The sequence below is a fragment of the Balearica regulorum genome, chromosome 1 (assembly GCF_011004875.1).
Source record: "Balearica regulorum gibbericeps isolate bBalReg1 chromosome 1, bBalReg1.pri, whole genome shotgun sequence".
Classification (NCBI taxonomy): domain Eukaryota; kingdom Metazoa; phylum Chordata; class Aves; order Gruiformes; family Gruidae; genus Balearica; species Balearica regulorum.
The window spans coordinates 12141220-12164473 of record NC_046184.1 but is presented as its reverse complement, the minus strand read 5'-3'; the positions used below and the strand labels follow the sequence as shown (position 1 = coordinate 12164473).

The 23254-nt window shown below is 38.7% G+C and overlaps 1 protein-coding gene and 1 long non-coding RNA gene across 8 annotated transcripts in view; one reads left to right on the top strand and one right to left on the bottom strand.

Annotated features, from left to right (window-relative positions):
* CD36 (CD36 molecule (CD36 blood group)) overlaps window positions 1-22051 on the top strand; it is a 39582-nt gene extending 17531 nt beyond the window's left edge. For all 7 annotated transcript variants that reach the window (XM_075773273.1, XM_075773105.1, XM_075773189.1 and 4 more), the window contains exons 3-14: window positions 4876-5036; window positions 7201-7345; window positions 10001-10180; window positions 10319-10410; window positions 10843-10889; window positions 13222-13291; window positions 14986-15173; window positions 15977-16095; window positions 17554-17627; window positions 18411-18465; window positions 18664-18828; window positions 19550-22051. In XM_075773273.1, the coding sequence (XP_075629388.1) occupies window positions 4876-5036; window positions 7201-7345; window positions 10001-10180; window positions 10319-10410; window positions 10843-10889; window positions 13222-13291; window positions 14986-15173; window positions 15977-16095; window positions 17554-17627; window positions 18411-18465; window positions 18664-18828 (1296 nt within the window). In that variant the 3' untranslated portion in view covers window positions 19550-22051. The remainder of the gene's footprint in view (window positions 1-4875; window positions 5037-7200; window positions 7346-10000; window positions 10181-10318; window positions 10411-10842; window positions 10890-13221; window positions 13292-14985; window positions 15174-15976; window positions 16096-17553; window positions 17628-18410; window positions 18466-18663; window positions 18829-19549) is intronic.
* LOC142604867 (uncharacterized) overlaps window positions 1-23254 on the bottom strand; it is a 293244-nt gene that overhangs the window by 102014 nt on the left and 167976 nt on the right. The gene's annotated exons all lie outside the window — the stretch shown is intronic.

Below are 23254 nucleotides of genomic sequence, written 5' to 3'. Positions count from 1 at the left end.
TTCCCCCTTAAAATGTGCCTTTGATTTCAGTACCAAAGGGCAAAAATACTAGTTTACCCAAACACTGAATCTATCCAGAGGGGAGAGATGACTTTCCATGAAGGCCTTAGGGGTTTAGAAATCTGTCCTTGGTAAGTTAGAAGTGAAACATGAAATTTTGGAGTTCTTTACAAAAAAATATTTTGTTTGAGACTATCAAAGTGTCCCTTTTTAACTGACTGCACACATTTTGGTTGCACATTATCATGTCTATTATCATTATTATTAGACATTATCTTGTCTAACATTAAAAAAAAATCAAAAGGAAAGGTGAATTCAAAATAACAAATCAGAAAGCTTGCATCTGATATTGTTGAAAGGAGGTATTTTGACATAGCTCAATTACTACATTTTGCCTTTCCCTCCCTTAAAACAATATTATTTATTTAGGCAAAATTCCCATCATTTCAGTTATGATAAAACATGTGGTTTTTTCAGCTGATCAGCTATTTTTTCTAGCCAGGTCTAACTACTCGACCCCATTGGTAGCTGATTCATTTGCCAGAAAAATCACTATTTCTCTAAGAGCTTGAGCTCAGGAGGTTAACAGAAGCCACATAATGTTACTTAATATATAGAATTCCTGATGAACTGATCATGCAGAATGGTGTATGATTTGCCACAATACCTCAGTGCTGCACTCTTTCTGTAGAGTCCTCAAGGTTAGTCTCTGCTATTTTTAGAAATAAAGCTGTCAATTTTAGCTATTAATATGTTTAGCCATCTGTCTCTCTACATATCTGTTATCTGTGATTGGCCAGATTATATCTCCTCAGCTACTGGAGGCATAGGAAACACTTCTAATTTAAAATGGTATTTGTGACATTCATATGCCACTTCTTTATCTAAACTAATGAAGCTAAAGCAACTGCTGGCTCTCAGCAGAACATCAGTGATCTAATCACACATATTCCAGCATTATCAATGATAAACTTGATTGGCTTCCATAATTTTTTTTTTTTCAAGGACTGAAAAAAGACTAAAAGTTTTAATCCAACAAAAGCTGCATAGGAAGGCTAATAATAAGCTAATAATCATCACTTAGAATCATAGAATCATTTTGGTTGGAAAAGACCTTTAAGATTATCAAGTCCAACCATTAACCTACCACTGCCAAGTCCACCAGTAAACCATGTCCCTAAGCACCACATCTATGCATCTTTTGAATACCTCCAGGGATGGTGACTCCACCATGGTGACTCCCTGGGCAGCCTGTTCCAGTGCTTAAAAAGTAATAAATGGCTATTCATAATTTCAGCTGCAAAATGGAAGACAATGTCAAGACAGCAACTTTGTCTCACATTTTGTATTTCTTCATCAGAAATCACGATGGGTGAGTTTAGCATAAAGCAACAAAGTACAGCAAGCTTCTATTGCTGACTGCGCAGCATTTCTTGAATTTACATACTGCCAGTTGACCCACCACAAGTGGGGGAAAGATTGTGCCAGAAACAAAAAGGGTTAAAGTTCCCATTATTTCACTCAGTCTTGCACAGTTAGGTCATGAGATGAACTTGGCTATGTAGCAATTACATATTGTATAGCTACTTTTCCTAACAATAGTTAACTATTGCGTAAGATATTAGAGTTGATGTAGGTTGACTAAGGAGTTGAGAAGTGTTTCATATTATGAGAAGCAAATTAGTAGTTTCCCAAATTACTCTACCTTTCATAATATCGCAAAGCATGGCAGTGTTACTAGGGGAATATACAAGTGACCAGCCATAGAAAGAGATAATATTAGGGCTGGCCTCACCAGTGATCAGACAGCCAAAACCCAAGGGCTTGCTGGTGTGAGGATCTAAGTTTTATTAAATGAAGACATAAATAAAGACAGAGCTCTAGATTTTCTCCTGCTTTAACCCATCATTTGCACTTTCAAAGTATGTGACAGAGAACCATAAACACCTCCTTTGTGGGAGAAATGTTATTAACAATAATGGCTGAATGCCACTGAAAATAATGGTCTTGCTCCCTTCCTCTCCCTCCCTCTTTTGTCCTGCTGCTTCCCTTGTTTTAGCTCTGGTTCTCATCATCCTTGCCCCTACCCGCACCACTGAGCCAAGTGGATCACTGGTTGAAAGGTAACTCAGCAAAAAAAATAAAAGAAGGAAATAATCTTCCTCCAGTCCGGCAGGCTGAAACAGCTCCCTGAGGAATGAGAGCTGGCACAAGGGAAGGGGGAGGCATGTGGATCAGGTACCGGGGGCTGCGAGAGCCGGATTGCTCCTTTGGCTGCAGCACTGTCAGGCTGGATCAGCTGTCCCCTTAAAGCACTCCCGGAGTGTCCACAGTGGCATTAACACAGAGTAAATGGTGGGTCGCAAATCCACACGTTGTGACCTGGCTGTCCCATCTACTCCAGTCCCAGGGACCTCTTCTTACAACACCCAAAGTAATTTTTCTCCATTGGCATTTCCTAAGGGTATAATATGGACATAGTAGTTATTCTTGCATGAAAAATAAGGAAGAACCACTCCAGCTCTTTAGGTGGACAGCAAGTTTGTTCTGCATTGATAAGAAAGTACATTGTACAGTGAAGTGCAGTAAGGGGCAGTATAGAAAGTACATCAAAAGGCTCATCACACAGTCTACAGTCTCAGTTCACATGGAAGTTGTCCTGGTTGTACTAAAAAGTCAGTATAAAGTCCTACACAGTCTTAGGTTTCCCTGCAATAGCAGAGAGAGGATGAGAGGCAAAGATCCACCCTCTGGAAAAATTAAGATCATTTACATGGAGAAAGCTGTGAGGAAGCAGCATGTTTATTATATTCTTCCAAGTCAACACAAAGTCATAAGATGTGATCACTGCAGAATAAACATTTTTCATAGTGCCCAACATATCTAAAGGTAGAGGCAGGTTGGGGACTATTTGCTCTCAAGGATGGGAGGAGAGGTCCTGTGGCTCAGGCACTCTGAGCAAACTCTGCAGTGGCAGAGGAGTTCACACATCAGTCTGTGCTATTATAACCCCTAGTAAAGGGCTGTAAGGGGAAGGAGGAATGGACAGAGGGGCAAACTTCAAGCTTTTACAAAGGAAGTAACAGTACTTTAAAATCTATTGTCACAAGGTTGAAACTTCTCTATTCACCTCTGAGCCTGTATGTTGTTGACTTCTAGAGAGATTAGTTTGTCCTCTTCACCATACAGGTGCCGGGAATTCTTAACTATTTCCTTATCGCAGTTACACAGAAGCAGGAGGTCAAATCCTGGCACCTGCCCCCATCCCAGGACCCTGATGAGTACAGATCACAGGCAGACTCTGAGCAGACTGAGTTGTGCCGTTGTGTCAGCCTGCTTCTCCCAGATCTTTTGAGCAATTCTCTGTGGAAACTGAAAAGGTGATTTCCAAATCATGTAAACTCTCTTCACCAAGGAGATGGTCTGCCCCACGCTGGATCACAGCTGTGGTAATCTTTGGCCTCCTGAGGTTTGCAAAACAAGGCTGAAGAGAATTTTAGCTGTCGGGTCTGAGTGCAAGACCTCAAGCTGATAACATTTGCTGTGACAAGTTTTCCTTCCCCTCTCACACAAATGCACATAAATTATAGCAGATATTCAGACAGCAAGCCCGGTGCTGTACACCACCAGCAAGGCATTTGCAAGTCCACCTTACAAACAGGCTTTCCTCAGACAAAGCCTGTCTGTTATGAGTTCTCCAAGACATGGTATTCATTTCTAACTGCAGTGGTTCTTAATTTGTAGGGGGTTTTTTTGTTTTGGTTTGTTTTTGGGGTTTTTTTGATGGTGCTCGCTAAGCAAACTCTAGAAGAAGAAAGTTAAGGTAGAAAGAAGATCTAGCAACTTGTAATGTAAAATGTCTTTTCTTGCTATCTGGAGAGATTCCAGCCTTTTGCTTCCTGCCACTCTGTGAGCTGTGCAAATTAACTAATTAATATTGCACAACTGTAATAAAAAAGCATTTTATGTGTTGGAGCCAGGCAGCCTAGATTTTTCTTCTTATTGAAAAAAACTTTTCTAAATTTTTACTACCAAGGGGAAAAACTACATTATCGCAGGGCTTTTTGGTAAATTATATAGAAAGAGGTCTGATGTAGACCAGACAAAGCAGGCATTCCTCTGGCAATCCAGGAAACATACCTTCAAACTCTCCTTTTCACTGTACAGTCCCAAGGATTGATTTACCATATTGTATCTGAGCACCACAGACATAAAGCTTTTGGTAACTCTAGAGTGGTTCCTGATATCCTGTCTTGTCCTTATAGCCATATTTTGTCCTCTTTCCCTGGACTTGGGAAACCTGCCTAACAAAATGTTATCAAAAATAGAGAGATTTTTTAGAAAGTCTCAGGTTTGGTGACAGTTTTCTGGCAAGAGATAGTCCTGCAAGAACACTATTTGCTTTCTCTGAGTGCAAAATGACTTAGTGCACAAGTAATGCTCAGAGACAACTCTCATTTCCTCCCCTGGCATATTAGCAAATGTACAAAAAGTAGTTTATGGATTCTAAAAACTGCTGGGTATCATTCAGTCATTCAAAGATTTTGTTTTTACAAAGAATCAGTGGATTTGGCAAGTATTGGGGAACTAAGGCAATGCCTGACCACAGCAATAGGAAATCTTTGCTACTGCCTATGGTAGCAATTATATCAGCTTTGTGGTCACTTATTTTAGGACTCACTTTTGCTTTTACTGAGCAAGAAGGTCAGGCTGCCTTCAAATGTTGGCCAAAAATGTGTGCTGTATGCCTCATACTAATGATAAAATAGGGTTTTTTCTCTTTGTTTGGGAATCTTCCACAATCATCTGGAAAGTAAATGCAGCTTGTCACTCAATTTTTGTGATTAATTTTAGCTTTCATTTTTCTTCTTTTAGGAAGCTGTCATTGCAAATGGTACCATTGCTTTTGAAAATTGGCTTGTGCCAGGAAGTTCAGTTTACAGGCAATTTTGGATTTTCCATGTGCAAAATCCTTCAGAGGTATTAGACCAAGGAGCACGTCCAAAACTTGAACAAAGAGGACCTTACACATACAGGTAAGCAAAGTCACCTGAATATGTGGCATGTCACATCAGAAGTTTTGTTAAAATCAGTGAAAGTTCTGCTGAGTTAAAATTTATTTTTGAAATTCCAGTGTTGTATTTCAGTCAGACTTGACAAAAATGCTTAAATTGCAGCTACACATGGCGAACATAAAAACTTCCTGTATTGGGTTTCACACTGAGGAACCACATATAGAAATAGGTAATTGGGTGTGAAGGTGTTTGCTCTTGTGAAACCAATTGCTCATTAGCAACGTTTGCCACAACACCGCAGAGGCACGTTGCACTTGTAGCTGTTCAGTGTTTGGCAACTTTTTACATAGAAGAAAATATGCCAGATGCACTAAACGCAAGAGATTACCCATGCATCACTCATATTTATTTTAATAATGTGTTTTGTTTCTTTGCTCCTTCATGACTTATTTTTAATCTATCACTTTTTCTTTTTCAATTTTTCCTCTGAAAAGCACTCCTTTTTACTTAATGTACTAGCTAGGGCCTAGATGCAGAAGTCTATCCTCATTCAGGGAAGCTTTTAATCATTTGCTTAATTTTAAATGTGATGTTGACATAGGACTAGTTGATGATTCCTGAGTCATTAAGCCAGCTATCACTGGCACCCTTGTTATGGAATTACTTTCCTAAAATGATATTTCTTTCTTGATATCTTTGCGGGTGTATATAATATTCACAACATGATGGTTTTGCATTGCAGCACCTACAGCTGAGATGCTTTGATGCCTAAAAGATTATTTATTTCTCATTGGAGATAGAGAACTCTTGGTTCATAGAATACCTGGGAAGACATAGGAAATGGTTACACAGGAATCAGGAAACTAACCAGTTAAGAAATACTGCAGAAGGTGAATTCCTGCTAAACAGAAATGTTCTACTCTGGTGGTGGTGATGGTGCCTATCTTCTTAGGGACAAATCTCAGCCAGAAGCCTAGGTGAGACTATGTAAGAAATGACGGCTATAGCTCTTCTTACTGCTGCAGCCATGCTCACCTGGGATATCGGGTCAACCTGAATCACTGTGACACAGAGTCTCTCTCTCTCTCAGTCTCCCTTTAAATGTTTAATTATTATTACAATGTAGAACAACATTGCATTGGAAATGCAACCGTCCCTGCGATTCTGTTGGGAAACCTTATTTTAGGTCTTTTGTTTCCAGTTAGAAGTAACATTAATTAGAAAAAAAAATATCTCTCAACTTTCAGGTAGATACTCTATAGATTAGGCTATTAATTAAAATGACATGCACACAAACCAGTCTTGAGAAGCCAAGATCCAGCTGCTTTTGGGGTAAGGTCCACCTGCACTGGTTACATGTATACCATGGGGAAATGCTTTCTGAACATTTTGGTCCCGGCCATGCCCAGGCTGGAAGATCTGATGGAGTACCCTGAAGATCCCTTCTGGGATGGGGCTGGGACAAGGTTTAAGGACGCACAGCATAGACTAAGTCATATGATGTCTCCTGGATGCTGCTCCACAGAGGGGTCAGCAAGCAGATGGGGACTTGAAGAGTTGAGCTAAAGCTAGAACTGCAGCAGCTCAGAGATTTGTACCTTAGTGATCTGCTGACAAGGCATGCTGGAGAGGCTTATAAGAATATCAGTGGAGCTGAAAGACTGTTTCTAAATCTCCACATGCATATGAAATGTTACCAGAGTGACTCCCATTATGGATTTAACCTGCAATCTGTTTTGTTGCAACACAGGCCTATCAAATCAAAACTTAAGAATGTTTATTAACCATTCTGAGTCATCCCCTTCTAATTACATGCAACCATGTGAAAGCTTAGGAAAAAAGGTGACAAAACATAATTAATTTAAAAAAATATAAAAAGAAACAAGAGCCATTATTGAAATAAAAATAAAAAAGAAATATTTGTTTTGATTTTTATATCAAGAAAAAAAATAATCCATTAGGCAGTAAGGAAATATTTCCAAAAGAAAAATATTTTACAGAAAACGGACTTTTTACATATATTTGTATGAAAAGTTTAGAATTCTTTCAGTGGTTATAAAATGTTCAACATTCGTCTACAAAAATGCTCATCAAATTTTTAAAAAACTTCAGTCAGACATCCTTATTGTGTCATCTCAAAAGTAAAATACTACAAGTATTCTATGTGTTTGTTTTGTATTTCAAGGGTGCGATATTTACCCAAAGAAAATATCACGGAAAACTCTGATGGCACAATATCCTACATGTTGCCTAATGTTGCTCGTTTTGAACCTGATATGTCTGTTGGGACAGAAAATGATACCATCACGTGCCTCAACCTTGCTGTTGTTGTAAGTACACAAACAAACCCATAAGTTCCACATTCAAATGTTGACATACTGGAGGAAATAGGGAAGAAGTTAGTGATAGTAATCCTGAAACTGCCACAGGATAGATTTCCTCTCTATGAGCTCAGATGACATGAGTGTCAGCTACACTAAGAATAGCTATATTACTGTCTTTAAAAAAAATAATACAAATTCTGAGGACATATTGCAAATATATTGAGGTTTCCTTATATTCCCAGGGTAATCTTAATGTTAAATGAAAGTTGACTTCTTCCTGTCAATGGAAGCAAAGCCATCAGTTTGAGTGGGATGCATTTCCCTAGTCAATTTTAGTGTGGGAAGGAATCAAGAGTTTGTGGATGGATTCCCTTTCCATGTGAGGTACAGCATGAGCAGTAGAAGGTGGATTTGGCATACTCTTTCCATAATATCCTCAGTCCTGCTTTGCAGGGGAGGCTGATTTAAATCCCATGGTTTGTGTATGCATGGCCTCACTGCCCCAGCTGCTTGCTCCCCATCGTGCCCCTCAGCACCACTGCAATGGCATACCCTGAGCTCTCCTGTCCTACAGAGGCCTTAGTCCTTCAAAGAAAAGCACGGGATCCCCACATAGAGTGGTGCTAGAGCCTTTTCAGTCCAGATGTTTTTGGGTTATCACAAGCTAAGAATGTTTGCCCTTGACCGATGTTTACAGTTTTCATATTTATATTCAGCCCTTGCACTAACTCTGGTGTCTGCGCATGATTGTTCAGGATCACTGTGAAAGGGTGGCTGCTAGGGGCAGGGTGAAGAGATGCTTGGTGTAAACACAAAATAGAATCATACCAGCAATCACAGAATCATAGAAGAGCCCACGTTGGAAGGAACCTCAAAAGATCATCTGATCCAACCTTTTCTGAGAAATGGAACCCATATGACATTTTCTAGCACCCTGCCCAATTGCACCTTTAAAACTTCCAGTGATGGAGACTCTACGATGTGCCCATGATTGGCTGTTCTCACTGTAAAAAATCTCTTTCTTCTACCAAGATGAAACCTGTCTTAGTGTAATTTTGTTGCCCTTTGTCTTCTCCATGTCGTTTCTTGTGAAGAAAGAGCCTTCATCCTCTTTTGTTTTGTACTGGAATATTGTGATGAGTCCCCTTGAGCTTTGTTTTCTCTAGGGAGGAAAGACCTAATAAATAAAGGCAAGTGACCTTATTCTGCCTATGTCCTAATTTAGGCCAGCATCTCTCTTTTGTAAAGCTGTTCTTGCTCCTTATGCTCAGAGTCCTTATGTCATGGTGTTAACTAACATGGCTCAGCTCCCACACTTCGGACCACGTAGCTCTTTATGGGTCTAAGCATAGGCTCATGGCTGGAAGCATCCATGTCAGGGGAGATGTGAACAGAGGATCCAAGCCCCATTTTGCTGTTCAGAAACAAATTGTTGTAAGCCTAAATTCCCAGAGAGGCTCGGCCTATCTCATTTGACAGCAGTGACTTTAATCCAGTAGAGCCCACCTTTTATATCATAGCCTTGTCATCAAAATACTCACAAGGGAATTCAGAGAGATGTTTTTCATACTTAAACTTGAAGGGATTGAACCCACATCTCTTCTATCTCATAATCTTGTCATCGCCATGCTTTCTGCTTACTCTGTGTTCAAGTTCAGATAAAAGTGAAAGATTCATGGGGTTGAGAGGGGTAGGAAATGAGAGCAAAACACTCTTCCATTGCTATCCTCATAGTCCTAAGTACAAAAAGATGGCCCACTAACAGGCCTAGGCTGAGCATCTCCTCTAAGAGAATCACTTGTTTTTACACAGATTTACTTATCAAAATTGTTACGATTTCCTGCTTCACCAGGCAGGCCAGCATAGATCATTTCTGTTTACTTTCCACACATTGCCTTTAGGGACTTGACTTTGTGTTTATGCCTCTGGGAGTGTTCATTACAGTTACTGCTAGTAAATCTACGTTATTCTTCATTGAATTAGGAAAAGTTATCCAGTATTTAGAATTAAAGCTGTTCAGAAAGGACTTGTTTGTTGCAAAAATATATTCGTTCTAAGTAAAGAAATAATGGAGATTCTGAACTTGGTCAGTTTTATGCAGGATAAAGTTGTATTGCTGCTAGTGTAACCACAAATCTAAACCACTTACCTAAACCAATAAGTAACAAGGCTTGTATAGTTTTACTTATATGTCTATAGTGAGAGTAAGTCTAAAATATGTGACATATGGAGATGGCAGAAAAGAGAAAACCAAAAGTGATACAACCCATGTTATACAGATAGGGATTTGAGATTATTACTTGAAGATATTCAAAAGCTGTCTGACCATGGTCCTGGCCAACTGGCTTTGGTGGCCCTGCTTGAGCAGAGAGGTTGGACCAGATGACCTCCCTTCCAACCTCGACTGTTCTGTGATTCTGTGAGTAGGGATGATCTAGTGAACTCATGTATGCAGTAAAGACAAATTATCTGCTTTTGTGTAAGTTATGGCCAGTAATTGTTTTGTTAAGGAGTGTCAATTTTAAGTAGAAACTTAACTTACAGTGAGCTGTAACTCTGGAAACTGGCTTTGCCAGAGATTTCTTGGAGTCATTCTCTGTGGTTTTGATCCAAAGCACATGCAGAATTTTATGCTAAACATTAATTTTATTGCTGTTGTAGGCTGCACCTGCCTTGTATACAAACACTTTTATACAACTACTATTAAACACTTGGATTAAAGCTTCCAAGTCATCCATGCTGCAGAACAGAACAGTGAAAGAATTACTGTGGGGATACAAAGATCCCTTCTTAAACAAGGTACCCTTCCCCTTGGACCCAGTTCTGGGAGTCTTCTACCCGGTAAGTGAAACCAAAGCCTTCAGTTATCATTCTGTGAACAAAAATTAAGGCAGCCGCCTTGAGGAAGAAAAATCTGACAACGCTGCAATCTACTTCAGTACTTCTAACTGTTATTCCTTCTTCTTGTGTCTGTTACAGTATAATGGGACATTGGACGGACTTTACAAAGTCTATACTGGGAAAGAAGATATTAAAAAAACAGCAATAATTGAAAGCTATAAAAACAAAAGGTATCATAGTATTGCATAATTTAAAAAACTATGCTTATTTACAAGGTATGGCTTTTAAGGATTGATTTATAAGAGATATAGATAAATGGAAAATCCTCAACAATTCAAAGGAAGCTAGATCAAGCCCTGGGCTTAGCAAAACCACCTCTCAGTTGTTAATGATTCTGTCAGGAGCTTGGATTTAAGACAGCTATTGATTCTTTGATACACGTAATTATTTCTGTTTTGCATATGTAAGTAGCTAGATCCCTTTTAGCTTATTCTAATGCATCATATAGTTTATCCGAATAAATAAATGAACATCTCTACCCTCTGACTTTGCTAATTGGTCAGGCTTATACTGGAGCAATTATATTTATCAGTACAGGTAATGAAATGGATTACATGGTATAATATACTGCATGCAACATAACTTTTTTTTTTGTCTTAAAGGAATCTTTCATACTGGGAAGATTATTGTGATTTGGTTAATGGCACAGGTGAGCCTGTTAAAGCCTTTTAAAGTTGCAACACATTTCTTAATATTGCAAGGGAATAATGAGATACAATATTTAAGTTAGTTACCCTGAGTTTTGACAGTTCTGTAGTCTGTATATTAAATGTCTATATAAATATGAACGTATACATACTACTACTGCCATACATGCATATGTGTGTATCTATTAATATATATTATATATTATTGTACATTATTTTATATATACATTTACACACACCGTCTTCAGCTAGAGTAGATGTGGAAGAGACACAAGAAAAGAATCTAGCTCTGTTTCTACTAATTATCTTTATGGTACAATATAACAAAGATTTTTTTTCTTTGCTATACCAGTTGAAAATTATCTTTGCATTCTCATAATGTACATTCATTTACAGTGTTGAAAAATAAAATTACATGCACTAGAATGGACAGAAAAGTTTTTTACTGAGACATAAAAAGAAATTGAGGTGACAAGAGAGATGGCTGTCAGGTGGTTTGGAGGCCATTAGCAAGTGAAGAGGGATGAAGAAGACAAGTAGTTTAGTTTGGGATGAATGCAGAAGATTTTTGAATTTGCTTTTGGAATGCATATAAAAACAGTTGAGTTGTTTAAGATACATTTGTTCAAGATGATATTTTTCTTCTTCATGAGTGAAAGTGTTGCTGTGAGGACCCCACAGTCTGTTGAGCTGAGGCTGGCAGATGTCATGCTGGAGGCTTTTGCAAAGAGCTGCAGACCTTCAGTGGGCGAGTACCAAAACAAGCAGGTTTTTGGGCTGGGATTTTCACTGGACTTTTTTTTTGGTCTTTTCTGTGCTGCTTTACCTCGCATAGATCATTTTCCTTATAACTCAGAGCACATGGGAAGTTATTTTGAAGTATTTCAATTATATCACGAGAATCTGACTTTCTAAAAGTCTGTGAATAAAGAAGGATTAGTTCCTTTTTAAACTATATAATTAATTTTAAGGAGGCGATATTTTCTTAGGTTCTGGGACTTTTTCTTCCTTCTTATGGAGCCTGAACCCTTTTTTCCCAGGGTCAGCATTCTTTAATTTTTTTTTTTTCTTTTTCCACAGCTGATGGAATAAACATACTCAGCTAACTAGACTAAATGGTCGAGTACAATGAAAATGTGGAGATATTCCTTGTTAGCAAAGGTTATCGCACAATTTACAAGAGCATTCAGAGCAACTGCTCAGGAGAGACAATGTGTTTCGAGAAGCAGCAGGCTTAAAAAGTCTTGTAAGCTTTCACACCAAAGTGTAGCATGTATAGTGTAAGTAAATATCTAGACAAAAAGATTAAGCAGTATTCTTGTATGGAGCTTGAAATGAGTCCGCGCTTGCAAATTTTCCAAGACTGCCAAGATTTAGAAATAGAGTGTGTGTCTAGGATGATCTTGGATCTTCTTTAAGGAAAAGTGCTTCTGCCAGCATTGGGCAAGTGGCAATATGTAATTTAGCTTTCTCGCTCTTGCCAACTAGATTCAAAGATATCACAGATGTTTTCAATCCCTTGGTTATGGCTGCTGACTAAGAAACTAAACAGAAATTGTAGCAAGAAATAACAAATGTGCTGGCTAAAGGTTTGTTACAACACCTTGTTTGGGAAAATGGCAGAGACTCCTCTTACTTAACTCTGGATGCTTGCAGCACAGAAATATACATCTAAACTGGCTGTCTGTGCTCTTTTCATAGTGAGTGGAGAGAAAGACATGACCGAAGTGCTACTCTTTCAACCTATTTTGCATGCCTACCATGGTGTGAGATGGATTGTGCCCTAAAAGTCCTTCCTTCTCTCCATTAGCTATAGAGAGGATCTTAGCTTACAAAGAAGAGGTCCACTTGAGTAATCTTAGTGAAAAAAGGTTTAGCACTGATTATTAAATAGGCAGTTTTGAAGTCTAAAGCTGTGTTTCTTGTAAGCAGAGTGCCATAACTGCAGGTGAACCAAGCATCTCTAGAAAGGTTTAGGTCTTTAGACTGCATAAACCTTGAAGCAATAGCAACAGGTATTGGGATTCGTATTAAACAGGATTGGTTTTTGTATCCTCTGTTGTTCATGGGCTTGATCATATAGCTTCACATCTCTGGAAAAAGAAAAAAGCTGCCATAATTTGGCTCACTTTCAAAAACAATATGATCTTATCAGTGGAGTGCCTGTCTCTATGCAATAACTTACATAAATACTTTCCCCATAAATGACTCATTTGGTTTACCTTTTTCACAGCTTTATATGAAAGTAACAGCTGAGTATTGAGCTAGAAATTAAAGCATGTCTTCTAAGTGGAAATGCTTTCAAGCTTTTATTTTATTTTATTTTATTCACAGATGGGGCATCATTCCCCCCGTTTGTTAAGAAGGATCAAACACTGCGCTTCTTCTCCTCTGATATTTGCAGGTAAGCTGGTCCCTTCCTGGTGTGCGTACACACCTGCGTGTGCCACCCAAATGCTCTTTCATTTCAGAGGGTGAACGCAGTGGCTCAGCTTGGGCTCATGTCGCTGAGGCAGTTTAAGATAAACATTTCACCTAAACACAAGTCAATTAATCAGCTGCACTCATGATTCAGAACCTGATTCTACCACTTTTATTATGTCAACTAGCGAGCTATTTGTGGTGTATTTTATTTCTGCTAGTTACAGATGTATAATTCAGGAATATTTGACACTGTTGTGAGCTGTTACAGATCTATGAAAGACATTGAGGGCCACAGGGTTTAAAGTCTTGAACTTCTCCTGCAATGAGGACCCAGCCTATAACCTGCCTTATTTGGTCTGAGAAGGCACTAGGTACAGCAGGGGCCAGTCAGGCTGTCTTGGGCATTTCTCCAGAACATCATCTATGCAGAACAGGATTTACTGTCATCCACTAGATACTCAAAATTGTTTTCTCATAGGATATTTTTACATGTTTTATTTTTATGTATTTACAAACAACACTCCCCCCCTGCTTAATAAATCCTGATGGCTTTTCAGCCTGCTGCTTCTGCTGTGGCTCTCCAGTGTCCCTGAGTTCTCCAATGGGATCACTGAAAGTAATGTTAAAAGATTTAAAGTGTATCACTGTATTTACTTTGGGAGGTTTGACCCCTTTATTTATTTTGCTGCCTGGAAACAGCTGTTTCCTTTTAACTAGGTTTAAAGTGGGCCATTTGCTTTGCAGACTGTTTGTTTTTAAAGATCAGTGTTTTTACATGTAGTCAAAGTTTTTGGTTTTGTTTTTGGGTTTTTTTTGTTTTTTTTTGTTTTTTTGTGAAGTAATTGTATCCCCAAACTTGAAAAAGTTATGGAAAAGGGAATTCTATGCAGAGCAGAAATGATAAAAATTCTTTGGTTCGATTGCACACAGTTTGAGAGATCCCTCTGGCTGTTTAATTCTCACAATTAATAAACAATGAAGAAGGACAGTAACAATCACCCAAAGGTCGTGCTGAAATGGGATCATGGAAAATAGTTCTGTCCATGTTGCAAACCCCAGAACCCTTCTCTTGTCTGGTTGCAAGACAAAGTATTGCTGCCCTGGCTGTATTACTCTGTAATAACCATATGTCTGTATTAGTTGATAATGTATCAGCAAAAAGAAGCTTAAGTGGTATTCTGATTCATATGCAACGGAATAAGGTTACATGGAGAATGCTGGCTGCATCATAAAGCTTAGATTAGTATCATCGTGTCAGCAAAAACCCATAGCAGAGCTGATTTATATTGGTAAGTATTTCTACTGTAGTCCAGAAACTTTCAAAAAATTTCATAAAAATAGTCATGTAGAAGTATGTAGGGAAAAGCTTGTAATTAATTTGTTAGTATTGTGTATATTTTAATTAGTAGTATTAGTATTTTTGTCTGTCTTTTTGTGTATTGTCGTGCTCACTTCTGAGCTTGTACATCCTTTCGTGAAAGTGTGGAATGTCCGCCATTACAGAGGAACATCCCTACAAACTGCTGAACAGTGTGAAGGGAGCCTGGGCATTGGCTCTCTGCAGTATTTGTTTCTTTAAGAGACAGACAGTTGGGGGATACTTAAGGAGTATTGCCATGAATTCAGGTTTTTAATCCAAATGACTGAAACATGTTTCTCCTCTTTTATATTCAGATCTATCTATGGCGTTTTCCAGGGCAAGCAGAATGTGAAGGGAATCCCACTCTATCGGTTTGCGGTTCCTCGTGAAGCATTTGCATCGCCTGCTGAAGTCAGAGATAATTATTGCTTCTGTACAGATGAAGTCATATCAAAGAACTGCACAATAGCTGGAGTCCTAGACATTAGTGCCTGCAAAGCAGGTATAGTAGTGACACGGTACTGCCAAACAAGCCATTTAACTGGGGAGAAAGCACATGCCCTGTAGCTGAGGGGTTACTCTAACATCCAGGACATTTGTGTCTCTGAATTCTTCCACAGGCTGCCCGTGAGACCTTTCACTTTTCTGAAGCCTCATTTTCCAAAATGAGGAATATAGTATTTTTGTATTTTACAGAGCGCTGTGCATGATCATGATACTACAGATTGTATACTGCAACTGCAGAAATGCAAGTATAGAAAGGAAAGAGGATTCTATAGGCACTATATAAAAGCCAGAGATAGTCACAGCCCTTGTATTGGTGATAATTCACACACACAGTGTGTGTGTGTACACAACTATATACACACAGAGATTGAGAGACACTATTGGCTAAGGTTAGCATTGGTTCAATAAAATAAATACATACAGAGTCTGTGTTTGGTGCAGAGTGGACAGCATGGGTTCCCTTCAGGCTTACTTTCTACTAAAACAAGATCACGAGGGTGGGGGAAAACAGCGACAGTCAGGTCCTCACCTCAGCACGAAACTGGGAGCACTGCCAGCTCCACAGTGTGGACACAGACAAGCAGGAGTTATGACTACAATTTATTTCTCCATACCAATTTTCCTAATGACAGCAGAATCACAGAAATGCTCAGTTGTTTTTTTGGGGGTAGGACTATTAACATTTTTATCAGGATTGTGTGTCTATATGAAAAACTATGTTTGCTTGGAAAATGACCTTAGAAGACAAGCACTGAAACAAGGCTTAATGATTCAAGTGATTTTGTTTTTTTCAAATAGGAAGACCGGTATTTATCTCTCTCCCGCATTTTCTTCATGCAAGTGATTCTGTATTGCATGATGTTGAAGGCTTGAGCCCAAATGAGAAGGAGCATGAGACTTTTCTAGACGTAGAGCCTGTAAGTCCAAATATTTAATAATTGTAATTCAGTAAACTTGCAATGTTTAAATTTAATTGTAGTAGAGTAGACCTTTTACCAGAGGGATGAGCAGAAGATGATAGAGTATTTTCATGCTTGCTTTTGCACGATCTGCTCACAAAAGTGTTATGGGTTTAGCAGGGGAAATTTAGAGCAGAACTTTGTCTCCTTCTGACCTTCAAAGTCTGGAAAATAAGTATCGATTTTTGCCTTATTGGGAATGTGGGATTGAATAGATTCTGCCAACTTTGAAGTACGTTATAGCTTTTCTATAATCTTCAAGTACTTTGAGAAATTTGTTTTCTATGGAAGTTCTTCTGTTCCCTCTATACTTCAATTTTTTCGTTTTCTATAACTAGCCATTTTTGTATAATTACTATCTCAGTTGAAATTAAATAAATATAGATCAGTTTATTTCCAAGAAAATTGCTAGTAGTGTGAATAGAATAGTCTAGAGCAGGTTTTGTAACTCCGATTGTCTAACAAACAGAGCTCCCAAACTGAATGGATTTATGACAGATCTGATTTTGATTGCCTCCAATTTTACCTCTACTTCTGTTCCAGTGATCCAGATTCCTAACTTTAAGTGTATTTCCCAAAGTCTTCTGAATTATGCGATGAATTCTAAGGTTTCAAAATTGTATTTTGCTCTGAATTTGGATGAAAAGGTAAAATTCAGGATTTTTCACTAAAATATTTTGTCATATAATTTGACAGTTAAGCTATGTAGCTTCAATGAGGAGATCTAAAGTTAAATCTTTGTTTCACCTTAATTGGAATAGAGACATTAATCAGAATTTCCTAAATCTGTTATAAAATTTTCAAGAATCACACCGTCTCTTGTCTTTGTGGAGGACAGAGGGGAAAAGAATCAGAACGGTGTGGGTAGGAAGGGACTTCAAAGATCATCTAGTTCCAACCCCCCTGCCATGGGCAGGGACACCCTCCACTAGACCAGGTTGCTCAAAGCAAGGAAGAGATGAAAGAGAAGAGGAAGAATAAAGAAAAGAAGGAGATGAAGAAAAGATCTGGCCTTTTTTTTATACGTTCGTTCTAATATGAAATGTTTGTTTTCAGCCCTATGCAAGTTAAACATTCTTATTGAAAAAGATAATTTAGCTAATTTCTGGTTAAAAAAAAAAAAAAGCCTAAAACATATTGTTACATGAAACATTTCATGACTGATTTAGTATTTTTAGCCTTTTTTTTCTTCAATTTAATTGCAAATTACAGAAGTAACTATGGTAAAGCCACAAAATCAGAACTTCTATGAGAAATGAGAGACCCTTAGAAACGTTAAAATTTCATGCAAATGGAATCCTTCAAAACAGAAGGATAAAATAATACCAAAGTGCTTTTTGACACAGTCCATACTGTAGGCTTAGACATCAAATTAAAAAAATTTCAATTAACTTTTTTTTTTTTTTCTGGTTTTAGACCACTGGTTTTACACTACAATTTGCAAAAAGGCTGCAAGTAAATCTCCTTGTGAAGCCTGCACCAAAAATTGAGTGAGTATTGAGAAGTATAATAATTCATTATTTTTGTTTTAAAGTCTTTTTTCTATGAAAGCGTGAGTAGAAATGGCTGGGAAAAGAAAGAATAAAAATACTTTCCCAAAGCCTTTTCGTCTTTCTTGCAAAAATTTCAGTCATGACTTTTCAGACAACATAAATTTCAGTAAAAAAGCAAGCCTTCTTGAGCAAGGCACTGCCCAAGTGTTTCAACACACAATTGATTTCCCCACAGAAGCTTACAAGGCAACATGTTCTTAAAAATAACATTCTTATAAAACCCAAATGGGGGCCATGAGGATGAACTAGAAGGCAAAATGTATTTTCTGTAATAAATCTGATGAGAGAGAGAATTTATGTGTGCTCTGCCACTAGATGGATTTTATCACAAGGGTTGACGGGTCTCTAGCTGTGTCTTTTCTCTTCATTGGCCCAAATGTACATGTACAGATGTGCATTTCGGGATCCTGTACATCTGGCAGGTGAACACCACAGAGATCTTTGAACCCTCCCACCAACACCTAACTGTGCTGTCCAGCCTTTCTTCCTTCTTACTACCCACGTATAGAAGACTAGACAGAAAGAGATGGTTGTCCAATATGTAAAATGTCTGTTATTAATTGTAGGCTTATTTTTTTTTTCAGTCCAAAACTATACTAAAAAGTTACATCTGGAAGGTAGAAATGTAGTTAGAGGAGAAGAAAAATATTTAAGTAGAGACTGGGTTTATGCACCAAACTAAAGGTAACATGCTGTACTTATTTTATTTTCTCATTTCAGAGCTCTATCAAAAGTTCAAAAACCTTATATTTTTCCTATTCTTTGGCTAAATGAGGTTAGTATATTTTCTGTCTATTAATCTTCACTTTTTAAAAAAATAGGGGGAAAAAACTTGACTTAGCTTTTTCAGTCTTGGTGCCCTGAAATTGGGCAATTAAACTCATGCTGTGATTTGCACATGCCAAGAATATATTCAGCAAGTGAGGGGCTTGCATACCTACGTTTCACTGACATTTTTCTTGCACTGTTTCAGTCTGCTGTTATTGGGGATGCGAAAGCAGAAATGTTCAGAAATAAAGTCACCGGGCGGGTCCAGATGCTGAGTGTGCTGCAGATGGTGTTAATGATTGCAGGTTCCGTGCTATTCCTCGCATTCATGGGTTCCTATTTCATATGCAGATCAAAGAAATTAAAATAAGTAAGTAAGCACTAACGGCTCGGTCCTCAGTAGCAACTTTTCCTCAGGGTTTCAAGAAGTTCAGAATCATTACCTATTTAACTGTTCTTATTATTTAAGTGCTAGTAAATTCAGCAGTTGTTCTGTGGGAAATCATCCACATAATTTAGCTAATGTTTTCAAATTCTCTTCCCAGCCTTAATCTTTCAGGATGCTCTTAATACCAGGAGAGGGTATTGGGAATTATATCAGAAGACCAACTTTTTTTATTCCAAAACACAACATGATTGTTGAAAGTTTATGAAAATAGACTTTTTATCCAAGACTGCTAAACTGTTCAGAAGTGTCCTCTGGTACTTCTCTGGGACAGAGGCCACACAGCTGCAGATTCCTGTGCTCTTCGAGGACATACCCCTGTCTGGGGTTCAGAGAATGACATTTTTTATTGAGTGTTGGATAGGTTTTCTCACTTCTTTCTCTCAGTTGTGCATCACTGTCATGTTAGTCTAAACATCTCCTGAATGTTCCTAGCCCACTAAGACTAAATACACTCCCATTACGGGTAGAATAACCAAGTGGTGGATTAATGCACTGACACCTAAGGAATCAAATGCATTTTTGGAGTGATTTAAAAGAAGAGCAGAGGCATGAATGTTATGGTGAAAAGTACGCTGTAGTAAAGAGACATTTTTAAGAAGGCTTACTTAATCACATGCTGAATTCTGATTTTATTTCACTACAGGTAACAAAAGACTTCAGAGGTAGGCAACGTTTAATTGAAATTTTATCCAAGCAGCATGTTAAAATTTGGAGACAAAAGGTATGATTCAAGGCACAGCCAGCCCACATGCTATGGCATTCAACATGCTTTTCCATTTTGAGAAGACCAACTCACTAACCCAAATAAGCTGATGTTTCCAAAGGTCCACACTTCTGACATCACTACAGAGGCCACCATGGAAACTATGCTTTCAAATAACTTTGATTATTTGAACCTTGTTACACATTTTAAATGACATTCAAGCAGACTGAAGTTGAGATGTGGTTGGATTTTAGTCCACCTTCTGCCATTTATGCAACTTGCTACTTTTTTTCTTCTGGGATTTGCAAGACAAGTGAAAGCCATTTGCTGATGTTCTGTCTCTGAGCACAGGCTGGGAATGACAACACCTTTGAGCTCACACTGTGCTCTAGATACTCTCATTGCAATGGTTCTTTCTGTTCCTTCAAGGAATGGAAGCTGCTGCAATAGAACTGCTCTCTGTCCTCTATTCAGGGATGTGAACTGCGTTGAATGTGAAGTTTATTATGTAAAGTTACTAACTGTAACACATGAAGTTAATAAAAGACTTACTAAAATATGTGGTTTATACATTTTATATGGACATGGCTCATAGACACACCACAGTCATCGATATGTTGATGGAGCTCATCAACATTTGGCTCCACAGCTGTTCAGCAGTCTGAGCTACTCCCTAACTCCCAGCCTGCTGCACTGCTCTTACTGTTGCCTCCTGTGTGCTTTTCCTTCTGGCTATTGCTTGAACGCCAGCCTCTGCTCTGCCCTAACCCCACGTTGCCCAACACCTCCCTTATGGAATGATCTCATATATCACCTTTAAGGTCAAGAGAAAATATTCCAGAATGCTCCAGACACAGGAAAGACTGAGATAATGATTTTGATCACACATCAGAGGGTTCCATTTCCTTGCTATAGAAGAACATAAATGAAAACAGGTAGCCCCGTTTCTTTACTGATAAACCATCTGCCACAAGGAAATTTGTGCAACCATTTGTTTAATGAGGTGTATCAGCCTGTAGACAGGTAGTAAACATCTGCCATCTGCTTAAATGGTTTACTTTTTCATTTCATCTGAATGCCATATCTTAGAAATGAGAGTTAATGGGGCAGATATTGAGTGTTGTGGGTTCTTTTTCCATGGACTCACTGAATTTCGAACAAGAGCCTAAATTCAGGACTTTCTAAGATTTCTTCTTAAATCTTTTGTCCCCTTAAATAAGAGCTGCAAAGAAAAAGGAAAATCGAACATGGCCAGCCTCTCATAGCCTGGTGTTTGGAAATAATGCTGCAATGGACTTTAAACCAGAAAGGTTTGTCTTGCTAGTAAAGGGCAATATCTTTGGCCAGGTATCTTTAGTAAGGTGTTTTCATCCTTTGGAAATCAATGGAAGAACCCAACAGACTAAAATGCTGTTGTTTTAATCCCATGTTCCTTGTGGACAAAGTTGTGTAGCTATCAACAGAGCTGATGAATCACAGAAATCCCCAGGAGATTATTCTTGAAGGCAAGGTCTATGTGGTACATGGCTACACTCTTTTTTTCCAGCCATGAACTGGAAATGCAAAGTAACAGGGCAGGAGATGTGAAAGAGGCATGGTGCTCAAGGGAAGCTCTGCTCTCACTTAGAGAGCCCGTGCATTCAATTACTCATGGTGCTTGCTAGTCAATGAAAAACAAGACCTTTCTCTCATCCCAACATTATTGCTGGTGTCATATGTGATGCTCTGCTCCCATATTAGTCTGGGGACAGCTTGACACAGCTGGAAGCATCCCTAGAGTCCTATGGACTGGTGAAAAAAGTATGAGGACAGCTAAAGTCATTAGAGTCACCGTCTCCTCTGAAACAAGCACAGCTCCGCTGTGGTTCAAGTTCTGACACCAAGCTTTTATAGTAGAACTAGTCTTTTGTGCCAGAATGTAACAGCGAGGTATCTTCACAAAAGGAACAGCAGCAATGCTCCTGTCGTTTTTAATGCACTAGCATTTCAGCTTCATCTTCTTTGGCTTCAAGTCCATTGTCAGTAAGTTAGTGTTTGCTCTACTGGTGTTGTTTAGTGCTATGTGGTGCTCCGGCAGCAGCGATCCAGCAAGTCAGGCCATGATTTTAAATGTCTCAGGGCCCAATTTTGCATGCACACAAATACGTTTGTTCATATGTATAATCTCATTGATCTCAATGCAGGTCTGGACTTTTAAACTATGTTCAGCACCTATAGTGCACTTGAATTATAATTAGTAGTTATTTTGTCCAAAGCATCAGTTACAGTTATTGTTAATTCATGTTATTAAGGCTAGCATTAAGTATTTACATTTGTTCAAACAGTGCAAGATAAACATTTATTAGAAATGTTAATGAACTCAATACAAATAAAATAAGGCTCAAACTCTTCTTTATGAGATCCTTACGTCTAATTGTAAATAAAGTCTTCTGTGTTGAATAATGAAGGCTTTGTGTTTCTTTTCTTGGTATTTTAGGTGTGTTTTCTTTTCCTAGAGCTTGATTTTATAAATTGATGAATAAGTGAGGTTACGGGTAACCTTGTTACGTCATTGTGCTCTGGCACATCACAGCTGCTTAGAAGCGGATATTACCTTTCATGTTGCCGCATGATATATTATAAATACCAGTGACATACAACATTTATGCTCTGGATTACAAAAAGGAGGAGACTTTTTGGGCAGAGCTAAGCACCAGCATGTCTAAAGTGACGCAATTCTAAAACAATCCCAGGAGCCCAAGCTCAGAGAGAGACCTGCTTTCAGCTCCCTTGAGCCGGAGGTGTTGGCAGGAGGGTGTCAGCACTTCCAGCAGCACATTGGAACATCCTTTGCTGGCTCCGCTGTCCTGGCAGGGTGCGTGGGTGGGAGTCATGCCCGGCTACGCTCGTGCCTCCCGTTCCTCACCCACCCCAGGTCCTTATGGGTGAAAATCACTGGTGAAAATCAGATCTGACCCGAGATCTAACAGCCCACATACTTACACCCCAGAGCAGGTGTGCCAGCTCTTGATCTCTAGCTGTAATTATGCTTTCAAAACCTTTCTTAAAACCTGTTCTTCCCACCTAGCCTACCAGTGTCTGCTAACGTAATGTAAACATGCTACTACACCCTGAATAAGACAGAAAATTGATGTTTTTCTCTGTTCTTTTAATTGTGAGACTAAGCAAGGACTTGTTTTATTCATGGGTGTAGACATCAACAGCATTTAAAAATTAATAAATTTAATAACTAATAAAATATGTTTACAGCTTCCCCCCCCCCCGCCCAGTATCCATGTAAAACCAAAAACCAAAGAGGCAAATGACTCACACTTACCACATGCAAACTGTGTTTATAAATAGATGCTATTCATGTTCTGTTCTCTGTCCCCTCTTTGCATACCAGATATCCCTGATGCTCTGTGGTTGCACCCTCTCCCAGCAGTACCCAAAGGAGCCGGGGACTTAAAGCCCACCCGGCCAGCACTAGGCTGGGACCTTTCTCATCTCTACTGTGTAAGGAAAGAAGGCAAATGCTTTGCAGTAGGCGCCACCCAAAGGACATACAGTTTTTCACAAGTTCTCCTGCTTCACTTCAGCATAGGCTGTTCAAAAATAACGCGGGCTAAAATTCATTGTTGCATCCTCTTCCAGTTGACATCACCA